The 25968-nt window shown below is 47.6% G+C and overlaps 1 protein-coding gene across 1 annotated transcript in view; it reads right to left on the bottom strand.

Moving 5' to 3' along the window:
- Window positions 1–4152: 4152 nt before the first annotated feature.
- Window positions 4153–25968, bottom strand: part of WNT5B (Wnt family member 5B) — a 104908-nt gene continuing 83092 nt past the window's right edge. The window contains exons 2-5 of the mRNA XM_042945436.1: window positions 17401–17552; window positions 15918–16165; window positions 10463–10755; window positions 4153–5565 (exon numbers count right to left, since the gene is read on the bottom strand). Of these exons, the coding sequence (XP_042801370.1) occupies window positions 5107–5565; window positions 10463–10755; window positions 15918–16165; window positions 17401–17552 (1152 nt within the window). The 3' untranslated portion in view covers window positions 4153–5106. The remainder of the gene's footprint in view (window positions 5566–10462; window positions 10756–15917; window positions 16166–17400; window positions 17553–25968) is intronic.

Consider the following 25968-nt stretch of genomic DNA (forward strand, 5'->3'; position numbering starts at 1 on the left):
ATATTCATTCCTTTTAGCTTTACAATATGATTGGATTAAAAAAGGTTCACCCTTGCCATTTGCAACTATGTGGATGGAACTGGAGGGTATTATGCTAAGCGAAATTAGAGAAAGACAAATATCATATGACTTCACTCATATGAGGACTTTAAGATACAAAACAGATGAACATAAGGGAAGGAAAGCAAAAATAATATAAAAACAGGGAGGGGGACAAAACATAAGACACTCTTAAATATGGAGAACAAACAGAGGGTTACTGGAGGAGGTGTGGGAGGGGGGATGGGCTAAATGGGTAAGGGGCACTAAGGAATCTACTCCGGAAATCATTGTTGCACTATATGCTAACTTGGATGTAAATTTTAAAAATAAATTAAATTAAATGGTAAAAAAAAAAAAAAAAAAAGCTTCACCCTTTCTATAGTGTCTTTTCTTTTACATCTTAGGCCCTTTCTGATGCTTTGCTGATAGGCCCCACACCTAGACAAACTCTCTTAATAGATACTGTGATTTCCTACCTGCTTTGGCTGTGGACAGCTTCAGTCTATTTTCAGTTATCATGGGGAGCAGCAGATAATACACATAAGTGACACATTAAATTCACAGATAATTTTAAAATCTAATTTTAGCCACTCCTTTTCCCACTCAGTTATTTATCAAAACTACTTAGGAGGCCCAAATGAACTGATTTGGTTCTATCTTCTGTTGCTGCCTCTGGTAGAGTTGCAAATGAACAGATTGAAGAGCAAAAGGCAGGCAGCAGGAGGGAGAAAGCAAAGAATGTGGATAATCTACAGGGTGAATGCCCAAACTCTCAAACAATCTAGAAAATTAAACGTGGGAGAGCTCAGTCTTCCCTGTTGCCTGTCTGACCCTCATATCTCCCTATTTATGGGCAAATTACCCATAGTTCTCATGTAAAACCAGGAATGAAAGCAGCCTTTGCTTATTGTTTTGGTATAAATACAGCGCAGGGATTCCTTTGCTATAAAGGAGTAAGGAAAATATTTAGCAAGCATGTCTCTGGTGGCCCTTCTCAGCTTCCCAACATCCCTTCTAGAGATAGGAAGTTTGTCATCACTAGCCAACCAAGGAGCAAAGATTTCCAATAAAGATGGACAATCCACATCCTGCAACATCTCAGCCAGAAAAAATGATGGTTATTTTTACTTTTTTTTTTTACAGCTTCCTTGCCTCAAGTGCCTCCCCATCTCTCCTCCCAAATTAATGAAAAACATTCATTCCTGTGTGCATGGGTGTGCATGAGCATGCATGCACATGCCCACACACCCACCCACAGACACACATACACACACTGAAGTTCTCCCAAAATACATGTGACCAGTGTCAGTGGGGTCTGGCTATGCGTCAGAGCCTGTTTTAAGATGAAAATGACTATTTTCTTCCACCTTCTCTGGATCGTGCGGCTCTCTGCCCAAGAAATAGATTTCTTTTTTGATAAGCTACTGCAGCTGTGAGATCTGTATCTCGTGGAGCAATCTCAACCACAGATGTCTTGCTAGCTCCTAGAACTCCAGCAAATGACAAAGCTTAAGTAAGACAGTGAGCAGAGCAGAATTTCAGAAGCAATAATTAATTTGGGGTTTTAATACAAATAGCAGGTTTTGTCTCTGACCTCAGAGGATAGGCAGCGGATGACCACTGAGTTCTCCAAATTAGGGTTTCAAATCCAAGTTCTTGAGAGACTTGCATCAGAACGCTTTTATGAATGTAGGCCCACCCTCATCTTAACCCTGGTTGTGACTGCCGTCCTACCCTCTTATCTACTTTTTTTTAAAATGTTTTTTAATGTTTATTCATTTTTGAGAGACAGAGAGAGACAGAGTATGAGTGGGGAAGGGGCAAAGAGAGAAGGAGACACAGAATCGTAAGCAAACTCCAGGCTCTGAGCTGTCAGCACAGAGCCCAATGCAGGGCTCAAACTCACGAAACATGACCTGAGCTGAAGTTGGACACTCAACCGACTGAGCCACCCAGGCGTCGCCCCCCGCTTATCTACTTTTAAGTGGAGGCAGTCAGACATACCTTTCTCCGAATTTTATCTTGAAGACAAGGTGAATACATGCAGACAGTTAAGCAAATATGACCGTACTATATTTGTAATAGATCTGTAGGTTTCCCCCGACCAGTCCTAGGCAGAAGAGGGAGGTAGAACATCCCAGGGCAAATCAGTTCTGCTCTATGCCAGAATGCTCTTTCCCCTCTCAATAAAAAGGATCCCTGAGATGGTTAGGACTTCTTGGTCCAGGCATTACATCCAATGCAGTGCGCTTTCAGTTAGACTCTAGGTTAACCATAATAAATTTCAGGTACCAGGAAATAATCCTGCACAGCGTTGCTGAGACGACTCAGATGCCTGTCTCCCTGTGGATGTTGGGCTCATTTTTACTGACCATAGGTCCAGTGTAGTGCCTGGACCATCAGCAGAGGATCCCCTCAGGGTCTTGTTAAAGGTTCAGACAGTTGTCCTGGCTCCACTCCAGACCAACTGAATAAAAATCTCTGATGCTGGAGGCCCAGGCCTCTGCATTTTTACACACACTAGACTTTGGGACCTACTCAAGATTTGGAGGCCCTTATCTGGAAACCCAGGAGCAGGAGATCTGACTGCCACCTTCTGTTCCTGCTCTAACACTGTGTGGTTCTGAGCAGAATCTCATTTTCTTAGGTTGGTATTTTCCAGCCACATTCCTACAGCATTACTGGTCACAACACAGACAACTGCCATTTCATCAGGATTTAACAAGCATGTAACTATTACTCCATCCCAATCTATTTTGAAGGTTAAATCTTTCCTAACCTTGGTGGTCAACGGCTGCAACAGTCACATTGGTATTGGAACATGTGACTTGCTTTCTCAAGAAAACATTTAATATTTACTCAGTCCCCTTGCCATGACTCTGCAGGAAAACCTCAACACAACAGGGATGATCTATCTCCTTTTCACGAACGTTAAAGTCACTTTTTGTGGACCAGTCACTGTCATCTAATTTCCTGAAGTTTCTAAAGATGAATTGGATTTCAGCTCTTAGACACTTTGAGCACCTGACATAAGGTAACTCTCCAGGAGTTACAACAGTGATGTAGGAAATAATGCCAGCCAGTGTTTCAAAACCCTTATTATCATGGCTGGTCTGTGTGACCACGTTAGTTTGGCTAAATGCCAACTAATGAAGATGAGGACACAGCGTTGATCTTGTGTGTGCCAGATGAGTTCAATCCCTTTCTTTCATGGACTACTCATCTTGAAAATGTCAACCAAAGGAATCTGAGTAACAGTGTGAGGAGCAGTTACTAGTGAAATAACCCTAGGTCTGGTGTTCTTTGATGTCGAGTCAGAAGGTTCTTCTTTAGGCACTGAAGATACAAGTAGTATACATGACCATGAATACCCTCAGACAGAACCTCTTTCACATTGTTTTGCAATATAATTTGTTCATTACAACCCAAGTTAACTCCTTTAATTCCATTATTTCCCCAGAAGTAAACTTTTCTAGAATAAAACTGGTGTTTTTATGTGGTTACTTACTGGGTCACCTGCAGGCTAGCCACTCCGTTGCACCTGGATCAATGTGTCTCCCCATAACTACTTCCTCCTGTTCTACAATATAACATCTCCCTTTGTGGATCACCCCTGAACTCTGTCTCCCTCTCTCTCCCGTCTCCACATCCTGGAGTCCAAGACAGGAGATCACAACATAGAGAAGGCTGCAGAGAGTGTCCCCATCACCTGTGCTTTACCAAGGACCCAGTGACCAAACCAGGGATAACTGGGTGGGCTGTAAAATGGAAGAAGGGAAGGTAGACATGAGGTTTAAACTGAAATCTCTGAATTCTTTTGCTTATAATTGTGATATTTTTTTCATAATAGTAATACTAATAGCTATCATTTATGAGTATTTAACTTTGGGCTAACCCTTGGGGAGAGTGCTTAAATGCATAAACTTACTTAATTTTCATACTATTCTGTCTCCAACCACCAGGCTAGAATTCTAAAGCATTTCCATGCCCTTACCTTCTCCCATACGTGCACCGTGGAGCAGGGTTCTAAGGATCAGATCAAACATAAAAGGAGACTCATGAAACATAATCGCGTGTCCAAAAAGGAAAGGGAGAGAAATTCCAGTGAAGGGTATTTAATATCAGAGAGAAACTGTACATCTGGGGCAGAGATGAAAAGACGGTGCCGGGCCAGCGGAGCCTGACTTGGCCACGCGTCCTGTCATTGGTGGGGCCCCCGTGACGGAGGAAGTGACAGCAACACCCCAGCTGCCCCTCCCTGCGGGAGCACAGTGCAATCAATGTTCACTTGGTCCAGTTATGCTCCTGGCTCTCTGCAGCTGTGGCACAAATACTCCGTTCACATGTCTCCTAACAAGTCAGGCCAAGGGACTCGCTTTCCCCTCGGCACAGGGAATGGGTTGCAGGAGCTAGTGAACTGTGGAGGGAGAATAATTCTCGCTGGAAAGTCAGGCCCAGGAGTCTGGGGAGATGCAGGTCTACTTTGTGGCCACCGGTCAGAGATGACATGGGACCTGTCCTCGTTCCTGTAACTGTGGATTCTGCAAGGGTGCACATAAACCCAAGGGTAAGCAAGCCCTGGGCCTCTTACAGAAATGATCGGTTTTCTGACAAGACCCTGAGGATGCAATGGTTTGAGCTGAGTTCTGCCACCTTGCACAGGGCCTCCTGGCTAACGACGGGGGTCACAGGGCGGCTGTCCACCCAGCAAAGACTCCAGACTTCAGACAAAAGCATCTTCTCCATCTAACCACCATGAGTCTCCTCGAGGCCGTGGTGGCCTGACAGTGAATATCCCCGAGTCCCTACCCACTGCAAGGACCCACCAGAGGGAGGGGGAGAATCCCCTTTCCCCACCCACCCAGAGTAGAGAACCAGCACAGTTCAATCCTCAAAGGTCTCCAGCGTCTCTTAAATAAGCTTTTCCTTTCCATTTTCTTCTTTTAATTATTTATCATCCATCCATTTATTTATACAAATATAAAATAGATTTATATAGATTTCTATAATATAAACTTTGTGAGGCAGAGCAGAGGCGAGGCCAGAGGAGTGGGCCCTCGCTGGCTATTTGCACACGTACTGGTCGACGATCTCAGTGCATTTCCTGCACTTGACGAAGCAGCACCAGTGGAACTTGCAGTGACAGCGCTCCACCTGGACACTCTTGAACTGGTCGTAGCCGCGGCCACAGCACATGAGCTCGCAGCCATCCATGCCCTCCGAGGTCTTGTTGCAGAGGCGGCCCTGAGTGCCCAGGGAGCCTGTGGTCTCGTTGCGCAGGCAGTAGTCAGGGCTGGGGTCCACGTAGACCAGGTCCTCTGGGGTGGGCTGGTTGAAGCGGCTGTTGACCAGCTCCAGCTTGCCTTTGCGGGTGATGCGCATGGCGGCCGCGCTGTCGTACTTCTCCTTCAGCTGGTCCCCCACCTTGCGGAACTCGGCCAGCTGCAGCCAGCACGTCTTGAGGCTGCAGGACCCTGAGACGCCGTGGCATTTGCAGGCCACGTCTGCCATCTTATACACAGCCTGAGGGGAGGAGAAAGAAGGCAATGAGAGGGAGCATGCTGCTGGAAGATGTCAAGAGTGTGGCTGGGGGTGCCACAGGCCAAATACTGAAGACGGCTAATGGTTGGGGAGGTGAGGAGTAGTTTTTCAAAAGTATAGAAAGATCTTTCCAGGATCCTCAGTCACCCAAATCGAAAGTGGATAAAGGGAGCACCGCATAGAAAAACACAGGGGAGGCAGTGTCTGTGTCTGATCAGCTATAAGGATGGCATCTGGTGCACTTGCCCTTTCTACTTTGTCCATTTCTTTTTTGTGCTTTTTTTTTTTGAGAGAGAGAGAAAGGGGGCATAAATGAGTGAGGGGCAGGCGAGGGGTGGAGAGAGAAGTGGGGCTCGAGCTCACAAACCGTGAGATCATGACCTGAGCCAAAGTCAGATGCTTAACCAACCGAGCCACCCAGGTGCTCCCTTTTTCCCATTGCTTATTACTTGAAACTTGTTATGATCAATGTGTCATCTTTACCATCAGGAAAACAGGGATATTTCTATCTTGACCAAAGTCTCAGACAAACAAACACAAACCAGCAAACAGTGTCCAGCTTTTGCATCATATGGAATACAATCGGGGAAAAAAAAATCCAGTCGTACTGCTAGCCTGTCACAGAAACTGCTGGCATGGCCCTGGTTAGCAAAAAGCTCTCTCTGACTCTGCCAAATCCCCTAAGAACTAAACAGTCCCTTTTTCTGTGTTAACATTTGGTCCTCAACTCCACAGTCAGAGGGGCCTCGCCACACACCACACGGTGTTTGTGAACAAGACGGTTTTCTTGCACCACAGCACCCACAGACCCCGTCCCCCCTGGAGGGGCTGAGTGTGGAGGCAGAGAGGTAAGGCCCTGTGCACTGCAAGAGTAGGTCAGTGGGCCCACTAACAGAGGTGATGTATTTGAAAACAAATCCCTGAAGCCACTGAACCACAACAATGTGGAGTGGATTTGAACTTGGGTTATGCCAAATCAAAATTTTAAAAGTAGGCGTAGACCAAAAAGCTGCTTACAAAGTGCTTTTCAATGAAAGCATACCGATGCATTGTGTCCAATAGCCCTGGAGGCAGGCCTGGGTGTACAGATGGCAAGATAAAAATGCAAGCCCGCTGCAAAACATTTTCTTATGCCACAGCTATTGTCATGGACGGAGTCGGGACTCATTTTTTCAAGGGTTTCTCTAGGATTTCTTTTCAAGAGTCCCCAGATTGTGTCTTTATTCAGCACTGCACAGAGACCACTGCAGGTGCAAGAAATAGCTTAACCATCATCAGCTCATCTTACTATTGTCAAAACTCTTCCTGATTTTTTTTCTGGTGTGGAATTATCCCCACTATTTTGTGGTGGAGGAACTGAAGCTCTAGAGAGGCTCAGTAATCTGGCCAGGGCCACCCAGAAGGGAGTCAGGATGACTAGCACTTTTGCACTCCAATCTTGGGGCTTAAAAACAGCTTAGGGTGGAGAAGGAAGGAGCCTCCTCCCTAGCGTTAAAGGCCCAGCACTTGACTGGCAGCTCCAGGCCCAGGGCATAAAGGAACCAACACCCCATTCCAACAGGCACTTCAAAGACAGGGTCTGCAATTACCCCCTTCTGGCACAAATCCCCCAGTCTGAGCCGGGGCCTGACATTCCTCTGGAAATGGTCCTCGGTTTGGAGAGGGAGGTCAGGCATCTGGTGCTGCTGGAAAGAGGAAACATTAAGGGCCTAAAACTGTATACCCCACCACTAAGTGACCAAGGGAACAGGATAAGCATCTCTACTGGAAGCAAACACTTAGGGAGATTTGGGGAAGGAGAGCCGGAGACGACTCTGCAGAGTAAGAACGGAGCTTTCGTAAAACAAATCCAAGAGGAAGAGTGTCACGGATCTTCACTATGCAGACATTCATTCCACCTTTCATCTATGGAGACACTGTAATATTTGTATATTCAAATAGTTTACTATTGATAATATATATAAGCTCCTCTTACAGGAAAAGGGGGGAAAATCTCAATGTTTGGCCTTTTCTGCTAACTGAAAAAGCAACAAAGTTTTAAAATATTTTCTTGGTTCTACATCTTGCTCCTTGGCAAAGCCCTAAGTCCCTCTTCTGCACTAATGGTGTGATTGAGCTTGGTAACTGATAGGAATGTCACAAGGATTAGGCAGCTTTTATCTGGAAAATGCTTAAGCCCTTGAGTGACAAGGCAGTATCAACCCACTGCTCTTGCCATCGATGTCTAGAATGGGGTTACTAGAGACTCTCAAAGGCCAAGAGAAATTGCTTGCAAAGTATGCCCAAGATTTATTCTGTGGCCAACACGTCAGATCCTAGATAGTCTGTTAAAAAAGTGGTTTGGGGCTCCTGGCTGGCTCAGTCGGTGGAGTGTGCAATTCTTGATCTTGGGGCTGTTGTGAGTTTGAGTCTCATGTTAAGTGTAGAGATTACTTAAAAATAAAATTTTTAATTGGTTGTAGAATACGAGTGCAGGGAATTTTCGATCCCTGCCGCCATTTTAGTCTTTCCTAAGGAACTGTTTGTGTAGGTGTGAGGAGGTGGGAGGTGAATACCTTTGGCCTCAGATGGTGATTGATGGCAGAGGCCTGCTCCTCAGAGAGGGGAGAAAAAATAGAGAGGGACAGGAATTCCCAACCTGGAGCAGACAGGAGCAAAGGGAGAGATAAAGGCTGTGGAAGAGGTGTGGAGACTGGAGGAAGGGGGCCCAAAGGCAGGGAGACAGACAGAGGAAGACAGGAAAGGTGTGTAAGTGAGAAACAAGGCAGATGGAAGGAAGGTTTGCCAAGATAAGGGCCAGAACAAACAAACAAACAATTAAGGGCAATAAAATGAGGAGCCAGCAGAAGTGGGGTCAAGACTGTGACTGAAATGGAGTCCCGATTAGGATGAATGCCTAGTCACCTCGGCATCTGCCACAACGCCCCAAGGATAGCACAGAGCAGAGACGGGAAACAGCCTTCCATGAATTTGACCTCTTCCTAGGAGGCAATACGGGGGCTTTGCTCTGCACATTTGCATGTGCCCACTCATGTAAAGCACAGTGAGCGTTGTTTCAAAGAGCTATAGATGGAATCCCTGTCCTCAGGAAGTCACAGCCAGTGGGATGAGGTAGAGTAAGGAATACCTCAAGAAACGTAGCAACTGCTCTACTGTGGTTCAAAGGCAGAGAGACTACTAATTATGGGGGGTGGGGAAGATTTTAAGGAGTAGGTGCTGTTTGAAGTGGGATCTTGAAAACTGGATAGAATCTGGGCATTCAGGAGATAAAGTGAAGATCCTAACCTTTTTTGCCAAATGTCTCATGGTAGATACCCAAAGACTGGCAAGCAGACTGCCAAACAGAGACAAAGTCCTGGGGGACGGCGGAAGGAAGTGGCCCCGGAGATGCCCTGAGAATGGAAGGTCATCTAAGACAGTGCTGCTCTCTCTGCTCTGGTTTGTCCTGGAGCAACACCCAGAATTCCTATCATCACCACAGATTAATACCACCCCCCCAACCCCAGATTCAGCCTCCGGGTATGGGCTTTGTAAGAAAGACACTGGCTAAGTAACCAATTCTAATTTCAACTTGACATCACACTATTGATGATACTAAGTTTACACAAGTGCACCATGTTCTACCAAGCCAACATCACAGATCCCAGTTCCTATAAAAGACATTTCAGTTCCATTTATTCAATATGTGTTCCTATGAAACATGAGTTGATTTTTTTAAGTTAATAAACTTTTTAAGAAATACATCCATATCCTATTGCTGAATCACCAATGAACCAACACTAAATTTCTCAATGTATTTCTTCTCAAGAAGCTGCTGGCCCCACTGTTTAACGGGTTCATCTCTGGTGTCCCTACAGTACCTTGCAAACTGGCTTGATGCAGACCTGAGTGCAGACAGAACTCCCAGAAAGAAGTCTGTGTGGTTTCCCAAGAGGTCTGCAGTCCCCTGGCCCTGTGCCAGGAGGGACTCCCCAGAGCTCAGACCTCAGACCTCTCTAGGAGGAGACTTGGACGCACATCCACACTCCCCTGCACACGGGATGTACCAAACCAGCAGAAGGAGAGCTTCTGCCCCAGCGAGCCCTCTGGTTTCCTGCAGCAGAGACAGATCATGTCGGGAGCAGCAAAGGGAAGGGGAGGCAGAGCATGTGCTCAGCGGTGAGGCCTTCATGAGCGAGGGGCAGGCAGAGAAGGCCCGTGCTCCTCAGCACACCACAAAGGAAAGCTAGAGCCATTGCCCAGGTATGCTCTGCATGTGCAATAAACCACGCTCACCTCAAACCCCACATTATAGTTTCCACTGAAACGGAGGCTCACCCAACAGTCACATCTCGCATCACATTGGTGACACAGCCTTGAGAAGGTGGTTACCCATCCTGCTTCCACTCATGCACAGAACTGTGTTTGATGTTAGCACTTGCATGTGCTTTTGGATTGGGCTTCTGGACACGCATGGTGGCAGCTCTTAAAAGTCAGCTCTGCTTTTACCTGAGCCTCCAACAAATCATAAACCCTTGGCTAGGTCAAATGGCCTAAACTTCCCACCATCCTATCTGCTCACGTTACAAAGGAAGGGCAGACAAGAACTCTACTCTGTATGCCTGGAATCCTGATGCCTCCTAAGTCCCATAGGGACAGATGTCCTGTGAAAAAATAAATGAGGTTTATAAAAATTACACCTGCATGTGCCCGTTGGGAAACAGAGCCTTGTGAAATGGAATGGGGCATTAATGCAGGAATCCAGGTCAGCCACGGTAGGTAAGAATCACCATGGTCAGACCTACCCCCTTTTTCACAGCCAAGCCACTGTTCCTGGCTCAGCCCAGGAACGAGCCAGGGACCCCACGGTATGTGTGGAGGTGGGAGAGCTCCAGCTTACCCTCCGACCCGCCTCATTGTTCTGCAGGTTCATGAGTACTCGGCCCTGCTCCTCCGACCCTTTGGCAAAGTTCTTCTCCCGCTCGCGGGCATCCACGAACTCCTTAGCAAAGCGGTAGCCATATTCCACATTGTCCCCGCAGCCGCCCCACAGCCAGTCCCGGGGAAGGTCCTTGGGCCGCGCTGTCCGGCTGCAGCCACACGTGGAGAGCTCACCCTCGCGGCAAGCTCGGCTGATGGCGTTCACCACGCCTGCCGCGCTCACTGCGTAGGTGAAGGCCGTCTCCCGGCTCCCTGCAAGAGAAGGCAAGAGAGGTGGTGAAGGATGCCAGCTCTCTGGGGAGGCCCCTTCCTTCCTTCTGTCTCTCCTGGACCCAAAACCATCGCCTGGGCCTTAATACTCCAGGGGAAATGATGTCAGGAGAAGCACCTTTCACTTTCCATGGCTCTAATGGTCAGAAACTTCTCCTGATAATGAGCATAAATTTGCCTCCTCTGCCCTGTGAACACACACAGTAGAATGAACCCCTCCAGCCTTGGCCCGCACTAACATCCATTCCAGGGAAGGGTACATAGCCAGCAGATTCCTAGGACGCAGACCTAACTGGAGGGGACAGTGGGCATTAAGGAGTTTATAGAACCTGTGGGAGGAAGATGAGACAGAGTAGCAATCATGGGACCAATAGTAAGACTGTATCCTAGCACAAACCTCTCCCTCACAGATGCCAAGTTCTCACCACTCTATGGGCCATGCATCTGCCTTTTTTATTGCTGCCATTATCTAGCTAGATAGTGGCAAAGACCAGGAGTAGAAGTGAACCCGAATTACAATGTCCAGGATCATCCAAGCTGTTTCCCTCTGTCTTCTATGGGGTCCACACTGCCTCCCAACTCATGAGCACTGGGAAACCACATCTATAGGACCCTCAGCATGGTCTCTCCAAATATCCAAATCACTCCCAGTAGAAAATCTGAACTGTATTCCTCTAACCACTTAAAAACTCATATGATGTAGGAGCGCCTGGGTGGCTCAGTCGGTTGAGCGTCCAACTTGATTTCGGCTCAGGTCATGATCCCAGGGTTGTGGGACCGAGCCCCACATCAGGCTCAGCATGGGCTGTGCACTGAGCATGGAGCCTGCTTGGGATTCTCCCTCTCTCATTCTCTCTCTGCTCCTCCCTCACTTGCATGCACACTCCCCACCCCCAAAATAAATAAATAAATAAACTTAAAAAGAGATCTTACTGAGATTAACAAAACAAAACAAAAACACAAAAAACTCCTGTTATATTCCACTTCAATAAAAAATGTTATGAAAAAATAATATTCAGCCACTAGGGAAATGCAAATCAAAATCACAGTGAGATACCACTGTGCACTCACGAGGATGGCTATAATCAAAAAAGCAATAGTAAGGTGCCTGGCTGCCTCAGTGAGTACAGCATGAGACTCCTGATCTCGGGACTGTAAGTTCAAGCCCCACAGGGGGTGTAGAGATGACTTAAAAAAAAATAAAAGCTTTAAAAAAAAAAGGCACTAGTAACAAGTTGGTGAGGATATGAGGAAGCTGGAATGCTCATGTAGTCCTAGTGGGAACCTTAAGCTTTGGAAAACAGTCTGGCAGCTCCTCACAAGGTTAAACACAGAATCACCATATGACCTAGCAATTCCACTCTTAAGATATATCCAGGATAAATAAAAATACACTCACACAAAAACTTATACCTGCATGTTCACTGAAGCGTTATTCATCATAGACAAAAAAATGGAAAGAGCTCATATTGTCCATCAGTGGATGAATGGGTAAACTCAAGGTGGCATTATCCAAGCGGTGGAATTATTATTTAGCCATACAAAGTAATCGAGTGCTGGTACAAGCTACAATGTGGATGAACCTTGAATCATTATACTGAGTGAATCACTTAACATTTTTTAAAAGATTTTATTTTTCAGTAATCTCTACACCCAACATAGGGCTGGAACCCACAACCCCGAGATCAAAAGTCACATGCTCCACCAACTGAGCCAGCCAGGTGCCCCTAGCATTTGGCATCTGTACTGAACCAGATACAAAAAAACCACATAGTGTATGATCTCATTTATATGAAATGTCCATAATAAGAAAATTCATAGAGACAGAAGATTTGTGATGGCCTAGGGTTTCAGCAGAAGGGGAGGGAGGGAGAGTGATTACTAACAGGTATGCAGGTTTTTTCATAGGGTTACAAAAATGTTCTGGAATTGGACAGTGGCGATGGTTGCACAATCCTCTGAATATACACCAACCTGTATGTACTCTTTAAAATGGTGATTATAAAGCATGCGAATTCTGTTTCAGTAAGGCTGTCATAATAAATACCACTCATAAAAACTCAGGTATGGAAGAAAAGGGCTAGGTTTTAGCAGGAATCTGAGATCCAATCTTGATCTCAGGGATTAAACTAGGCAGAATCTTCTGTTCTCCATTTCCTCCTCTCTTGAGTCTTGTGGTCAGAAGCAGACATCCCATAATCCTGTCTTGGCAGGTGGACAGGGAAGTGGCCTGCATTCATCAATAGGTCTAGAGTGATCTCTCAACTTTGCCCTACTTCTCAATTTTCTGGGCAGGACACGGTGAAGCTTGCAACCAGACCAGACTGGGCAAGTCAGTGTTTCTCAAGTAACCAGGGGTCAGCTTCTGGTCAGATGTGGACTAGGAGCCACGCAAGAAAAACCCAGGTGATGCAGGAAGTCACTCTCATGATTCAGCCATCAAGCTCGACATGTAGTCAGTGCTGAAACCACTGGAGCTTTATCTAATCTAGGGTAGTCAGACTATGAGAATGAGCAACCAGGATGCTAGGGTGACCAAAAGGCCTTTAGGGAGGAGGGCCTAGGCCCCTCTTTGAGGGAGCCATGTCTAAGAAGTCTTGCTAAAATGGAGCCTCAAGCCCCTGACTGGGCCTTCTGGGACAGGAAGGAGCCTCTGATCTGCAGCCCAATGACAACCCACCCACCGTGAGTCTTCCTTTCATGCATTTTTCAGGGAAGCAGGCTGGATTTTCAAGGCAACCCATCCCATCCCATCATCTATTAATGACTCTACTCACCAGAATATTCTTTCTTACAGTAAGTTGAAAAATGCCTCCCTATAACTTCCACCCACTGGAGCTACACTGTCTAATCCCTTTCCATTTGACAGCCTTTCAGCATTTGAAAACAACTGATACGCCTTTTATGTTTTCTCTTTTCCAGGCTACACGTCTGATCTCTTCCTCGGTTTTTTAGGAAACATGCTTTTCAGAGCCAAATCACTCCTCCCAGAACTGCCTTTCAAAATAACGTACCTGCAACTGAGCATAATACTGCAGCCACTATGTGCTCTGATGGTCCTGGTCTGTCCTGATGGTTTCAGATCCCAGTCTGTCCTCAGGTGGATTAGCTGTCCTTGCAATTACTCTGCCTCTTTTGGTTGGGGGCATCATTAGGTACTGAGTGTGGGTGGCTCTGCATTCAGGGGGAGCATTTGGGTCCTCCGACAGGCCTGGTTAGTACAGACCATAGTGCCATTCCCAGAAAACAAGACATGATGCAGGGCTTCAGAATGGACGAGCAAGGTGGGGAGTTTCTCTATATGTGGAACAACTCAGAGTGGAAACTCAAACCATCTCAAGTAAAAAGTCTAAGAAACCAGCAGCCATGGAACTGCTGGAGATACCTGCCATCTATCCCCTAGGAGACAGCAGGACAGTTCCATGCTCTCTGTCTCTGCTCCACACCCACTGCCAGGAAGGTGCCCCCATGTTCCCCTGACCAAGGCTGGGGGCAGTGTCAGTAGCTCCCTCCAAGCTACTCTGCTGCCCTCTGCTGGTGGAGTCTTGCAGCAGCTTCAAAAAAGGCAGGACTTTCTTGGAAGTTGTAACACAAGATAGCAGACAGAAGACTCACTAGGAGCCACCCTGGGCCCAAAGGGATGACTGGAGGATAACTTCCTGGGTAGTATAAGTCTGTCTGCAGGGAAGCTACAAAAAGAAACTGTGGAAAGAAGTCAAGCGGAGGGTTCCATTTGTAACAGAATAGCGTACAGAGACAATGGTAAGATCTGCTTTCATAGGTCATTCCCCCAATCAAATCTGGATTCTTTCCTGAAGTAAAGCTCAATTCTTGGCCTTCACTCAAACAAAATTACACATGAAAAGGATCTAGCCAATGTCAGGCACACATGAGGTCCCAAACAAACAGGAGTTCCCTTACAGTGATTAGTGGATGCCTCTCTCTATACCTGGGTCTCCTACTTTCCTCCCCCAGAACCCAGAGCAGGCAGTGCTGCTAAGACTTCACCATATACCGAGTGTATTTAGAAGAATCAATAAACTACAAACAATTCTCACTTAACCCAAGTCCATTCTTTTTTAGGAAAACTGCCTGATAAGACTGTTGCAGGAACACATGAGAATTCCTTGTATGGCCCTTGAGTGAATACTGAAGGAAGGAAGAGAACAGCAAGGTTCAGAGCATACTTTCCCCTGGTCCTCGCTTGTCAATATGGGGCAGGGGAGATAGGGAAAAGGGTCAGGAAGGAGAGGTCTTCCAAACACCCTGCTTGCTGCTAAAAGCATTCTTTGGGGAAAACTCAGCCTCAGGTAATTCCGGAATGCCATCCTTGGAGGAGAAACTTTTTTGGGAGAATAGCAGACAGAAGAATACAGTGCTCTAACACCTTCCTTTTATGGCCCTGGGGATCAGACCCAGTAGAATAGGGCCGGATTTCTCAATTTCTTGCCAGGGAGAGGAGGATTGCATTTCAAAAGGACCTAAAACAATTAGACCCCAGATCACACCTCCATCCAAGCAATAGGGCAGCCAGAGGGTCCAAGTGGGAGAGGGGAAAGGACAGGAATCCAGGAAGAGGTGGTGGCCTCTCCTCTTTCTTCTGGGTCTGTCCCCTTCCCCCACTTTCACACACATCCCCTTTGGAATGAAAAAGCCAGGACTGGATCTGGGTCAGGTTAATGATAGCTATCAGCAATTTGGCTCAAAGTTTCTATCTCTCTCAGGGTCCAAGTGGAAGAGGCAAAAGTCATACAGGCTTTTTTGGTTTTCTACCCAATGCTGCCACCAGAGCAGGAGCACGGGAGCTGCCCTGTGCTGGGGTGAAGGGCAGTGGCGGCAGGCAGTCTTGCTAATCCACTCTAACTCAGCTCGGCTGTTCTGCCACCTTTCTCGAGTGAGGAAGTTTGGTTGTCCCAAACAGGATGAGGCCAGCAGCGGAGCACCAGCTGAGCACTGAGCTGTGCCACCCACACATCATCCAAAACTCTGCTTCCTGAATGCTTCCCCGTCGCCTTGCACACTGCTTCCAAGCCTCGAGAGAACTGGACACTTGTGAGGGCTCTCCGCGCCAGTCCCGAGGTACTTGCACCCAGGCCGGGTGAGCCCAGTTCCTTTAGCCAGGCGGTGTCTGGGAGGCCTCTTACCTATCTGCATGACTCTCCCGAAGACAGACGTGTTGTCCACGATGCTGCAGTTCCAACGCCTCTGCCGGAACTGGTACTGGCATTCCTTGATGCCTGTCTTGGCTCCCTCCCCTATGTAGGCCATGTGCTCCTGGTACAGTTGGCACAGCTTTCTCTGGCCAGGGGACAGCCCGGGAAGCTGGCTGCACACGGGCTGGGCACCGATGATAAACACCTCGGGTCTCTGCACCGGGTTCACAGCTAATGACCTACAGCAGAGATCCAGAAAGCGGAAAAAAGGCCAAGGAGTGAGTATATGCCATGTGCAGCATTAAGTCATTCATTCAACACATTTATCACACACTTTCTTTCTGTGTACAAGGCCCTGTACTAAGGGCTTGGGAAGAAAAATTGGTAGGTAAAACAGAGCACCTGCCTTCAAAGGGCAACGGAGGAAAACTGAGGCACGGCCACAGATGACGCATGAGATGTCAAATGCCAAAGGCAGACTTGAACTTCTGCATCCACAGTGATCAGATAGAGAAAGAGCTCTTACAGCTGGAGAGAAGCTTTTACAAGGCGATGGTGTGAACCGGGTCTTAAAAGGGGGAGGGCGGGGGACAGGCAGAGAAGGTGACAGAGAGGGCAGAGGACATTGATTCCAAGCAGAGGACAGAAATGGCCAAACCTCAACAGGAGAGCACGTGACTTGTTCAAGGGGTAGGGACGACTTGTTCACTTTAGCCCAAGTGCAGGATATGTGATGGAAAGTGAAAAACTCCTTGAAATAGAACTCCCCTTATGCCTCGAAAACAGAAGCCAATTTTCATACATCACAACATAGTCTAAATGTTTTCGCTTCCATATCCCACCCACAAATCCCCCAACCCACTCTATCAGTTCACGGGCTCTCCCTTTGGCTCCATCCTCTACCAGATATAGTAAAGTGTTCAGTTAAATTTGCCATCGGAATAAAAATGTGAGTGGGGCGGGGGGGGGGGGTGGAGTGCAGACCATGCAAAATAGGTGGGGTGTGCCTGCCATTTCCATGTTGACTTGGCAATGACATTAGTCTTCAAAACACAAAAGAAAGCCACGCACAGTCCTGCATATCTCTCAATTTCTCATCTGGTCATCAGACTTCTAAAATAGGAATTCTATTCTCCTTGCCCCCACCAGAAAAAAAAAATCAATATCCTTATTGATCCAAGAGCAACACAAGAGCTATTTCTAACAACCCATGAGGACGGAGGAAGGTCCAGGAAAAGGGGAATGCAGACAGGATCAGAGGAAAACACCAGATGAACTAATCCTTTATTCTTGGTGAACCTTTACCTCTGGGGGCCTGTGAGAGAAAAAGCTGTCCTAGTTTTCCTGGGATAAAAGCAGTCCTCAGGATTCCTACGAATAAAGGAATGATCACAACACACGGTGACCCTTCTCCACATTTAATTACCAAAGGAGGCGTAGGTTGTAGAGAAGGACTTCAGCCCCTCTCACTCACCACCAGGAGCTGGCTTCGGCCGGAAGCTGAGCCCAGCTGGACAGCAGTGCAGCGGCGAGCAGCAGCAGACTGGGCATGGTCGGCCTCGGCCTCGGCCCTCCCCAGTGCCCTGGGAAGACCCCGGGGGCAGTCGGCTTCTGAAATGGGGCTCCCTGGAGAAAGCAGAACAGAGAGAGAATCAATGTGGAAATGGAGCAGATGAGGCAGGACCAGGGGAGAGGAGGAGGGAAGCACAAAGGATGAGCTCTGGGTGGGTCTAATGTCAAGTTCTGCTCTCCCCCCCACCTCCCCCAAAGAAATTCAGCCTCTTTCCAACCTCCATTTCTTACTGCTACTCTGCTCACCATAGGAGCCTCCATGTCTCTTACCCCAAACTGTGGGAACCCTACTCAGGACCTAATTCCAAAGGAAACAATGAGCTGAGAAACTAGAAAAGAGAAATGAAAACAAGTCATTCCAAAAATGGTGCTCCGTGCACCATGAAGAGGATGCTTTGGTTGCTGCAGCAGACACCTGCCGTTCCCCAACATCCAAAGAAACCAGGGTACCCATCGCCTCCTCTCTCTATGTCTCACTGCAGTCAGAGGCTCTCCTTCGCGGGCTGAGAACAATTGGTGAGTTGGATTTACCTATAGCCAAATAGGTGTCTTCCCTCCCATCTGTACTCTTCTCACTCCAAGAAAGTTTCCACATTCCAGTATTCCCACGTTCCCATTACCAGGAATATAGCAGACAGAAGGGCGAGGATTTTGCACCTTCTCAAGACAACTTCTCTGAGAAATGTGAAAGCCACAGCCAGCCGTGTGCCCCTAAAGCCCCTGCGGATGAGGCGGCGTCTTCCTGGGTGGCCTCTTTCCCCTCCTGTGCGCTGTGGCCCTGGAAGGGCAGCCAGGAGCACAGACAGCAACAGTGGGGCACAGCCAGCTTTGGTCTGCAACTTTTGCCTCAAATGTCTGTGCCCAGGACGCATCTTCCAGAAGCAATGACCCCTTCCCTAGTAGCTCAAGAGCTTCCCACATCTTTGCCATATTTTTTTGTAACTGACGCCTGTGCCTGTATCCGCGAAAGAACACCTTTCCTCCAGCCCTTGGAAACATACGAAAAATCGTTGCTTCTGGATCCTGGAGTAAGTCTATAAAAACACACCCCCTCCCATTCACCCCCCACCCCCATCTCGTTTCTCCCTTAGCTTCCATCCAGGGCGTGACCCCACATCCCCAATGAGTCTTCTTCCCAGGACCCCTTAACACCTCCGACTCTACACGCGCAAACACACACTGGCGCGCACGCTCCACGCCGCCCCCGCCTCATCTCACCGCACTGCTCCCGCAGCCCTGGGTCTCCAGGCTCTCCGGGAGGGGGCGGCAGGTGCTTCGGGTCATCAGCCTAGGAGATATTTTTGTCCTGGGGCCACCAAGAGAGGAAGGTGGCCTGAGCAGGATCCAGGGAAGCTGGGCCACAGCCTGGTCCCCACCCCCTTTTGGTTTTCCTTCTTGAGATCTCAGCTGGGGCGGGAGCACCAACAGGCAGGTGTGTGGGGCCGGCAGGGGGCAGATCAAAGAAGAAACTTGCTCCTTTCCCCTTTGTCATGCAGAGCCAGCTCGGAAATGATCCGGCCTCTAGCCCGGCTGACTAACAGCTCCCCACACCCTACTTTCCTAACAGACCTCTCCTCCTCTAAAGGATGCCCCCTCCCCCTCTCCCCTCTACCCCCCATAAATCCTCCCCCTCCCTCAGGGCAGGAGGTCTGTGAATGCAACGATTGGAACCAAGAGAGATGGAGCAGAGATAGGGCTGGCACCAGAAGCTAATGGCTTTATGGAGGGGAGGGAACCAGGTCCAGAGTGGGGAGGACCAGAGAAGAGCTTCAAAGAGTTTCCTTGTGCAAACATCCTCAACTCCACCTACCAGTCCTTCTTGGGGACTGAGGAGTCAGAGCTGCCCCCATTCCCTGTGGTCCTCCTCCCTCCCCCACCCCCGCCCTCCCACCGCCCTGCCTCCTGCAAAGCCCCTGCTCCCGCCTGCCCCACAAACATCCTCATATATTTCCACTGCCAGAGTGCTCAGTTGTGTCTCCCCACGGGTGACACTTCTTATCCCCAGGGATGCCCCCCTCATACCAGCGTCTCTCACTTCTGTCACACCTTTTCTTCAAGCTCCTTTGAAATCTTTCTGGTTCTTCAAATCCTAGGTTCAACTGAGGCCATGGGGGGGGTGGGTACTGTTTCTGAGCCAAGGACAGGAGTCAGTGTCTGCTAATGGTCACTGTGGCTTTGACTCCCCAGTGACAGGCCAGCTAAGGCCAAACTTCCCAATAGCTTCTAATCCCGCCCCTCGCAAACAAGAGCTGAGACCGGACTCAGACATGGACTGAGATAGGACTCACTGCTGACAGCTGTTCCTACCACCCTGCGCTCTCCATCAAACTCTCAGCTCATTAAAAAAATATATGTTACAAACTTGAAAAAGAAAAGAAAAAAGATGGTAGCACATGTGGGGACTTCTTTCTCTGTCTTCCAGATACATGACACCTGAAACTGAACCCCAACGCCCTCCCCCCAGGATGCTGTCACTCAGGATGCAGGCAGACGTGAGCTGCCCTCTGCATGGTCACAAAACCCCAGGGCCACTCTGCCCTCACTTACATTCTTTGCTTTCCTTGTGCGGAGCTAGGAGGAGAAGAGAGAAGATTGGGGATTGGTTTCATCAGCATGGGCAGCATAGAAACTTCTGCCTCAATCCCACTGGGGTGGAAGGAAGTTGAGCGGGGACTCATGGTTTGGTCTTAATGAGTGAGACACATTGAAAGCTCGGTTTGTGGGTCATTGGTGAGTTTTACAGCAGGACTCAACCAAGGGATGCTGTCCTCTGCATAGGAAGAAAGAGCTAGTAAATACTGAAAAGACAGGGAAGGGAATTCCTTGTGCTGCCTTTTGTCATAACTACAGATCTCCTCAGAGAACCAAAGCAGCTCCCCTTCCTAGGAGAGGTGAATGTCATGTCAAACAACAAAGTTAAGCACGAGAGAATCCAGGGTCTCTGTCCTTCAGTAGTAGAGGTTCGGGGATGGGAGAGATGCTTCCAGAGGGCCAGAAGGAGCTGGTCAGACATCTGCTCTGCCCTACTTCTTCAGTCAGTTATTCATTCATTCATTAAAGTCATTAATCAGAGGCACACAGGGGGCCTAGTATGTGCCAGCTACAGCTCTAAGTGCCAGGGATATGGCAGGGAACAAGTGAACACCCGATGTGTTAGGGGACAAGGATCAAGAATAGTAAGGGGTGATGGCTTACATTATTTAGGGTCCTTTATGGAATCTAAGGAAAGCCCTACTCTGCAATGTCTGCCCAGCCCACCTCTCTTCAAACTGCTGTGGGGACAGGCAGGTGGCGGGGGGTGGGGGGGGGGGAGACGCTGCTGCACATCTCAGACCCTGCTGTGCCATGTCTGAGGTCCCTTACTGAGATGTGATGCCCACCTTTACCCAACCAGAGGGGTGCATATTTGAATACAGGGCTCCAGGTCCTCTTCCTTTTGCTGGGTGGACTCAGTCACCAATTTACATTCCTTTAAGTGGCCACATGCAGTTAGTCCAGAGATAGGAGACCAAGGAGAGAGACGTGGGCAAGTGGGGCTGACCCCAGCCAGGCTGTCCTGAAAGGGACACCTCTGTGCTTCCACACACACCTCAGAGCAGTCGGCAAGGGCTGAAACCATGAGAACCCCACCCAGTCGGCAAGGGCTTGACATGGTCATGAACTGTTCACAAAAGCCACCACCACCGGGTGTTCAGGACTGACCTGCCCCAGAGCCTGAGGACTCAAGTGACATACAGGAGTCGCACATGAAATGGTGTCACATCCCACACCTGCCCTCTTGCCCCAGACAGGCACCTCACACCTAGAAACCTACCCCAAAATAACCAACAGCTTCCATGGGAGCCTTTTCCTGGTTGCCACTGGCTAATTCTTTCTGTGTGACCCAAGGAGGAGCTATGGAATGTGTAATTACAAAATACATTTGCAGGGTACCTGGCTGGGGTCACTAGGTAGAACCTGGGACTCTTGATGTTGGGGCTGTGAGTCCAAGCTAGAGTGTGGACTCTACATAAAAAATACATTTATAGGGCGCCTGGGTGGCTCAGTCAGTTAAGCATCTGACGTCAGCTCAGGTCATGATCTCACAGTTCGGTTCGTGAGCTTGAGCCTCGCATGGGGCTCTGTGCTGACAGCTCGGATCCTGGAGCCTACTTTGGATTCTGTGTCCCCCTCTCTGTCTGCCCCTCCCCCACTTGCACTCTGTCTCTATCTCTCTCTTTATCACTATCAATTACTCTCTGTCTCTCTCTAAAAAAATTAATAATAAACATTAAAAAATACATTTCCAATGTTGTTAACATTCCTGACATAACAAGAGAGACCCTCTTAACAGTCTTTGGGAAGGGATTGCCTCCTTTTGTGACCTTCTGGCTGCACTCATGTCCAGGTATCTGCCAGTTATTGGATGATCTCCATGGCGGTGCAGGGGTGGGGGAGGGAAGGGACAGGAGTGATAGACCCTTCTCCTCTCCCGTGGCTGCTTTTACCACTGTAGAGAGAGATTCTTTTTTTTTAATGTTTATTTATTTATTTTGACAGAGGGGAAGACAGAGGATTGCAAGCAGACTCTGTCAAGCGCAGAGCCTGATGCAGGGCTCTATCCCACAAACTGTGAGATTATGATCTGAGCTGAAATCAAGAGTCAGACCATTAACCAACTGAGCCACCCAGGTGCCCCTGTAGAGAAAGATTCTTTATGGATCTCAAAACACTTGACAAGCACCTCCTAAAAGGCACTTGGTTCACATATTTCCTTTCCCTGTTTTCAGGTAAGTGCTCACCCTCCTTACACAGACCAGTTCTCTGTAGTCTAACCCATGGCTCCCACATAACCCACGTTAAAATACTAATCCTAAAATACTAATTGTGCATCTTAATATTCCCATTTGAGGACCTACGGTGGTTCCCAGGTCTTCAATCATTCTAAACTTCCCAGCCTGGCATCATTTTATATTTCATCCTTCTCCTGAAATTCCTGCTATGGGATATCTTTTCCAGTCTCCCTCTGCTCCTAGAATAAGCCCTCTTTTCTCTCAAGCCCTCCTACTGATCCTCTTCCCAGGGATGCTTTCTCATCTACAGCAATACTTCCAAGTCCGTGCTCAAGATTCACTTCCTCCACAAAGCTGTCTTTGATTAATCCCATGCCATGAAAACCTTTCCATTGATTTGGGACTTCCTCGGCACCTGTGAAGACAGGGAACTAGTCTGCAGCACCCCATCCCACACAGGCTGTCTTGGAACTGTGCATATTTCTTCCAGTAGATCCAAAGCTCCCTGAAGGTCAGAACTCACCTCCCCTACTTTCCTGTATGCCCCCATTGTGGCTGGTATAGTTTTACTAGACAATAAAAAAAAGGCTCTTGGTTGATAGCCGGTGACAATACTAAATATGAGCGAACACTTACTGACACTTCCTACATGCACTGAGCCAAACATTTTACATCCAATTCTCCCATTTATTCTTCACTAAAATTCTATGTGGTATATGCCATTATTATCCTCACTTTGAGTATAGGGAAACTAAGGTATGAAGAGGTTAAGAAACTTGCTCATACAGCAAGTGAAGGCTAGACCCTGGCTTGGAATCCAGATCTTTCTACTTCTCCCCAAACACAGGCAAATATATCCCATGCTTGGTAGTTCCCCTGTCACTGGAACATAACACCTCTCCGCTTTGTTTTTGTTCTTTCCACCATTGTCCTGCTACTGGGGCTGTGAACAGTATGACTGTCAGATCACAACATCCTGATATATAGGAAGTAGCACAAAAAGCAATGTTTATCAAAAAAAAGGCTGATTGCAAAGTTACTAGTATAAGTGCGCGCACGCACACACGCACACACACACACACACACTCACACACACACAAACTGTGTTTGGGGGGAATCCAGACTTCTCTTCATCCAAAATGATATCTGGATTGTGAATAGGTCTGGCTGTTTAAAGTTGGAGATACTAAAATAGAAAAATAGAGGCGCCTGGGTGGCTCAGTCAGCTCAGCATCTGACTTCAGCTTCATGATCTCATGGTTCTTGAGTTCAAGCCCGGCGTTGGGCTCTGCACTGACAGCTCAAAGCCTGGAGCCTGCTTCAGATTCTGTGTCTCTCTTTCTCTCTCTCTCTCTCTCTGTCTCTCTCTGCCCCTCCCCCACTCACACTCTGTCTCTGTCTCTCAAAAATGAGTAAACGTTAAAAGAAATTTTTTTAAATAAAATAAAATAAAACAGAAAAATAGTTTTTAGAGAGCTGGAATTTATGTATATGTTGGGTGGGAAAAGACAAACCAAGAGATAAACGTCAGGAAAGACGGCATGATGTGAGGTGCTCATGGGAAACCCTGACAGAGGTGAGGAGCAGAGTGGTTATGTGAAGAAATGTAAAGTTCGGAGAGAGCATGGAAAGAAGTTTTAGATGCCTCATAGCAGAGAAGCTAAGGGACTATGTCTATTTGACAGCATAAAATTGCATTACCTTTCAATGACTATAGCTACCGAGAAGCTCCTTTCAAAACTCATATTTGACCATGTGACTCCCCTGCTTACAACCCTTCAAAGGTTCCCCACCTCCTAAAGGATGAAATCAAAACTCCTCACCACATTATGCAAGGCTTTGCAAAAATCTGACCCTTGTCAACCTTTCCATCCTATTTTGTTTTTCACTTTGTGCTCCAGAAACTGCAAACTGCTATATATACTTCCTTACCCACCCCTCATGCTGTCTCTCCCCTCTGTGCCTTGCTGACTTCTGGGAATTGTTCCCTTCTCTCTGTGCAGATCAGGCTCCTTTGTCCTGAGGTCACACCTTCAAAGAAACTTTCCCTGCCCGTCATATCCAGAGAATGGCTCCACCTCCATCATCCTCTCCCTAGCTTCTTCCATGTTTTTGTCACAGCATTTACTATAAGGTGGCATAATTTGGCACGCTACCCGTTTATTTGTATTTTGTTTCTTTCCAACGGTCTTGTTCACCATTTTCTCCCCGGTGGTTAGGAGCGTACCCAAGGGTAACTGGAAGGTGCTCAGTAAGTCTTTGCCAACTGAACAACAAGAAAAGCCCTCTTTGGCTCCCACGAAAATAGAAGGCAGGCCATCAAGGCCAGCCTCTCATGGAGACAAAGGAGCCCTTTTGGCTTCCATATGGCCCAGCCCACAAAAAAGCCGTTTCTACTGACGTATCTATCCCCTTAATTGGGGACAGAAAATTTCAAGGTGCTTTGAGAAAGGTAGGAGAGGTACTGCAATAAATAAGGACTTCAGGGGCTCCCGTGTGGCTCAGCTGGTTAAGCATCTGACTTTGATCTAGGCTCAGGTCACGACCTCATAGTTCATGGGTTTGAGCTCTGTGTCGGGCTCTTTGCTGACAGCACGGAGCCTGCTTGGGATTCTCTCTCTCTTTCTGCCCTCCCCTGCTGGTGCTCTCTCTCTCTCACAATAAAAAAAACAAAAAAAACAAAAAACAACAAAACATTTTTTAAAAAAAGAAAGAAGGGCTTCAATGATTTCCAGTGTTCTCAGAATCATTCTTATTCGTTAAATTTATGTAGTCCCTCTGAACACTGTTACTGAATTCCCACTAGGCATTCATTATCAACGGCCCAGGAAAATTTTCCTGATCTCTGGCTTCCGGTTTCACCCTGCAAGAATGGGACCTGAAGGCAATAATCAGTCACCTCTTGACAGTGAATTGATGGTTGGGGAAATCCTCCCAGAGAGTCAAGAAGCGCAGAAGTTGAGATACTGATCGACCACCCTCTTCTCCTCTTCTTTCATGATCTTGCTCCATCTTGCTAGTTCTCTACCAATTCTCTCCCTGGATCCAGGCTTAGAATCTTGCTGCCTGTTTTGACTCCTCCCTGTCCTTTACCCTCCAGGCCAAACCAATTGTCAAGTTCTCTTGACTGTGTCTCCATAGTATTTACAGCACATATTTCCTCCTCTCTTTCCTGCTGTCAGACTCTGAGCTACTACAAGGACCTGTGAATTGCCTCCTTTCCCTTCAACAATTGGTAAGTATCTTTTTCCTAATTCTTATCTATTTAATAATGGAATGAATTCCTTCTGCCCCCAGTCCTCTAATTTCCAAGGTAATAGCCAGCTACCAGAAGTATGGTCCCCAGACTAACAGTATCAGTATCAGTTGGAAACTGATTAGATACACAAATTCTCAAGCCCCACCCAGACCTATTGAATCTGAAACTCTGAGGGTGGTGCCTAGCAATCTGTTTAAACAGGCCTTCCAAGCAATTTTTTTAAGTAGGCTTCACACTCAGCATGGAGTCCAGTGCAGGGCTTGAAAACTCTCCATCCTGAGAACAAGACCTGAGCTGAGATCAAGAGTCTTAACTGAGCCACCCAGGCACCTCCAGGTGATTCTGATGGACAACAAAATTTGAGAACCACTGCCCTAAAGCAGTCTGTAGTACTATGGAATTAACGCAGCAAATCTTTCAAGGAACATGTATCTATTTT

This window comes from Panthera leo, chromosome B4, assembly GCF_018350215.1.
Source record: "Panthera leo isolate Ple1 chromosome B4, P.leo_Ple1_pat1.1, whole genome shotgun sequence".
Lineage (NCBI taxonomy): Eukaryota > Metazoa > Chordata > Mammalia > Carnivora > Felidae > Panthera > Panthera leo.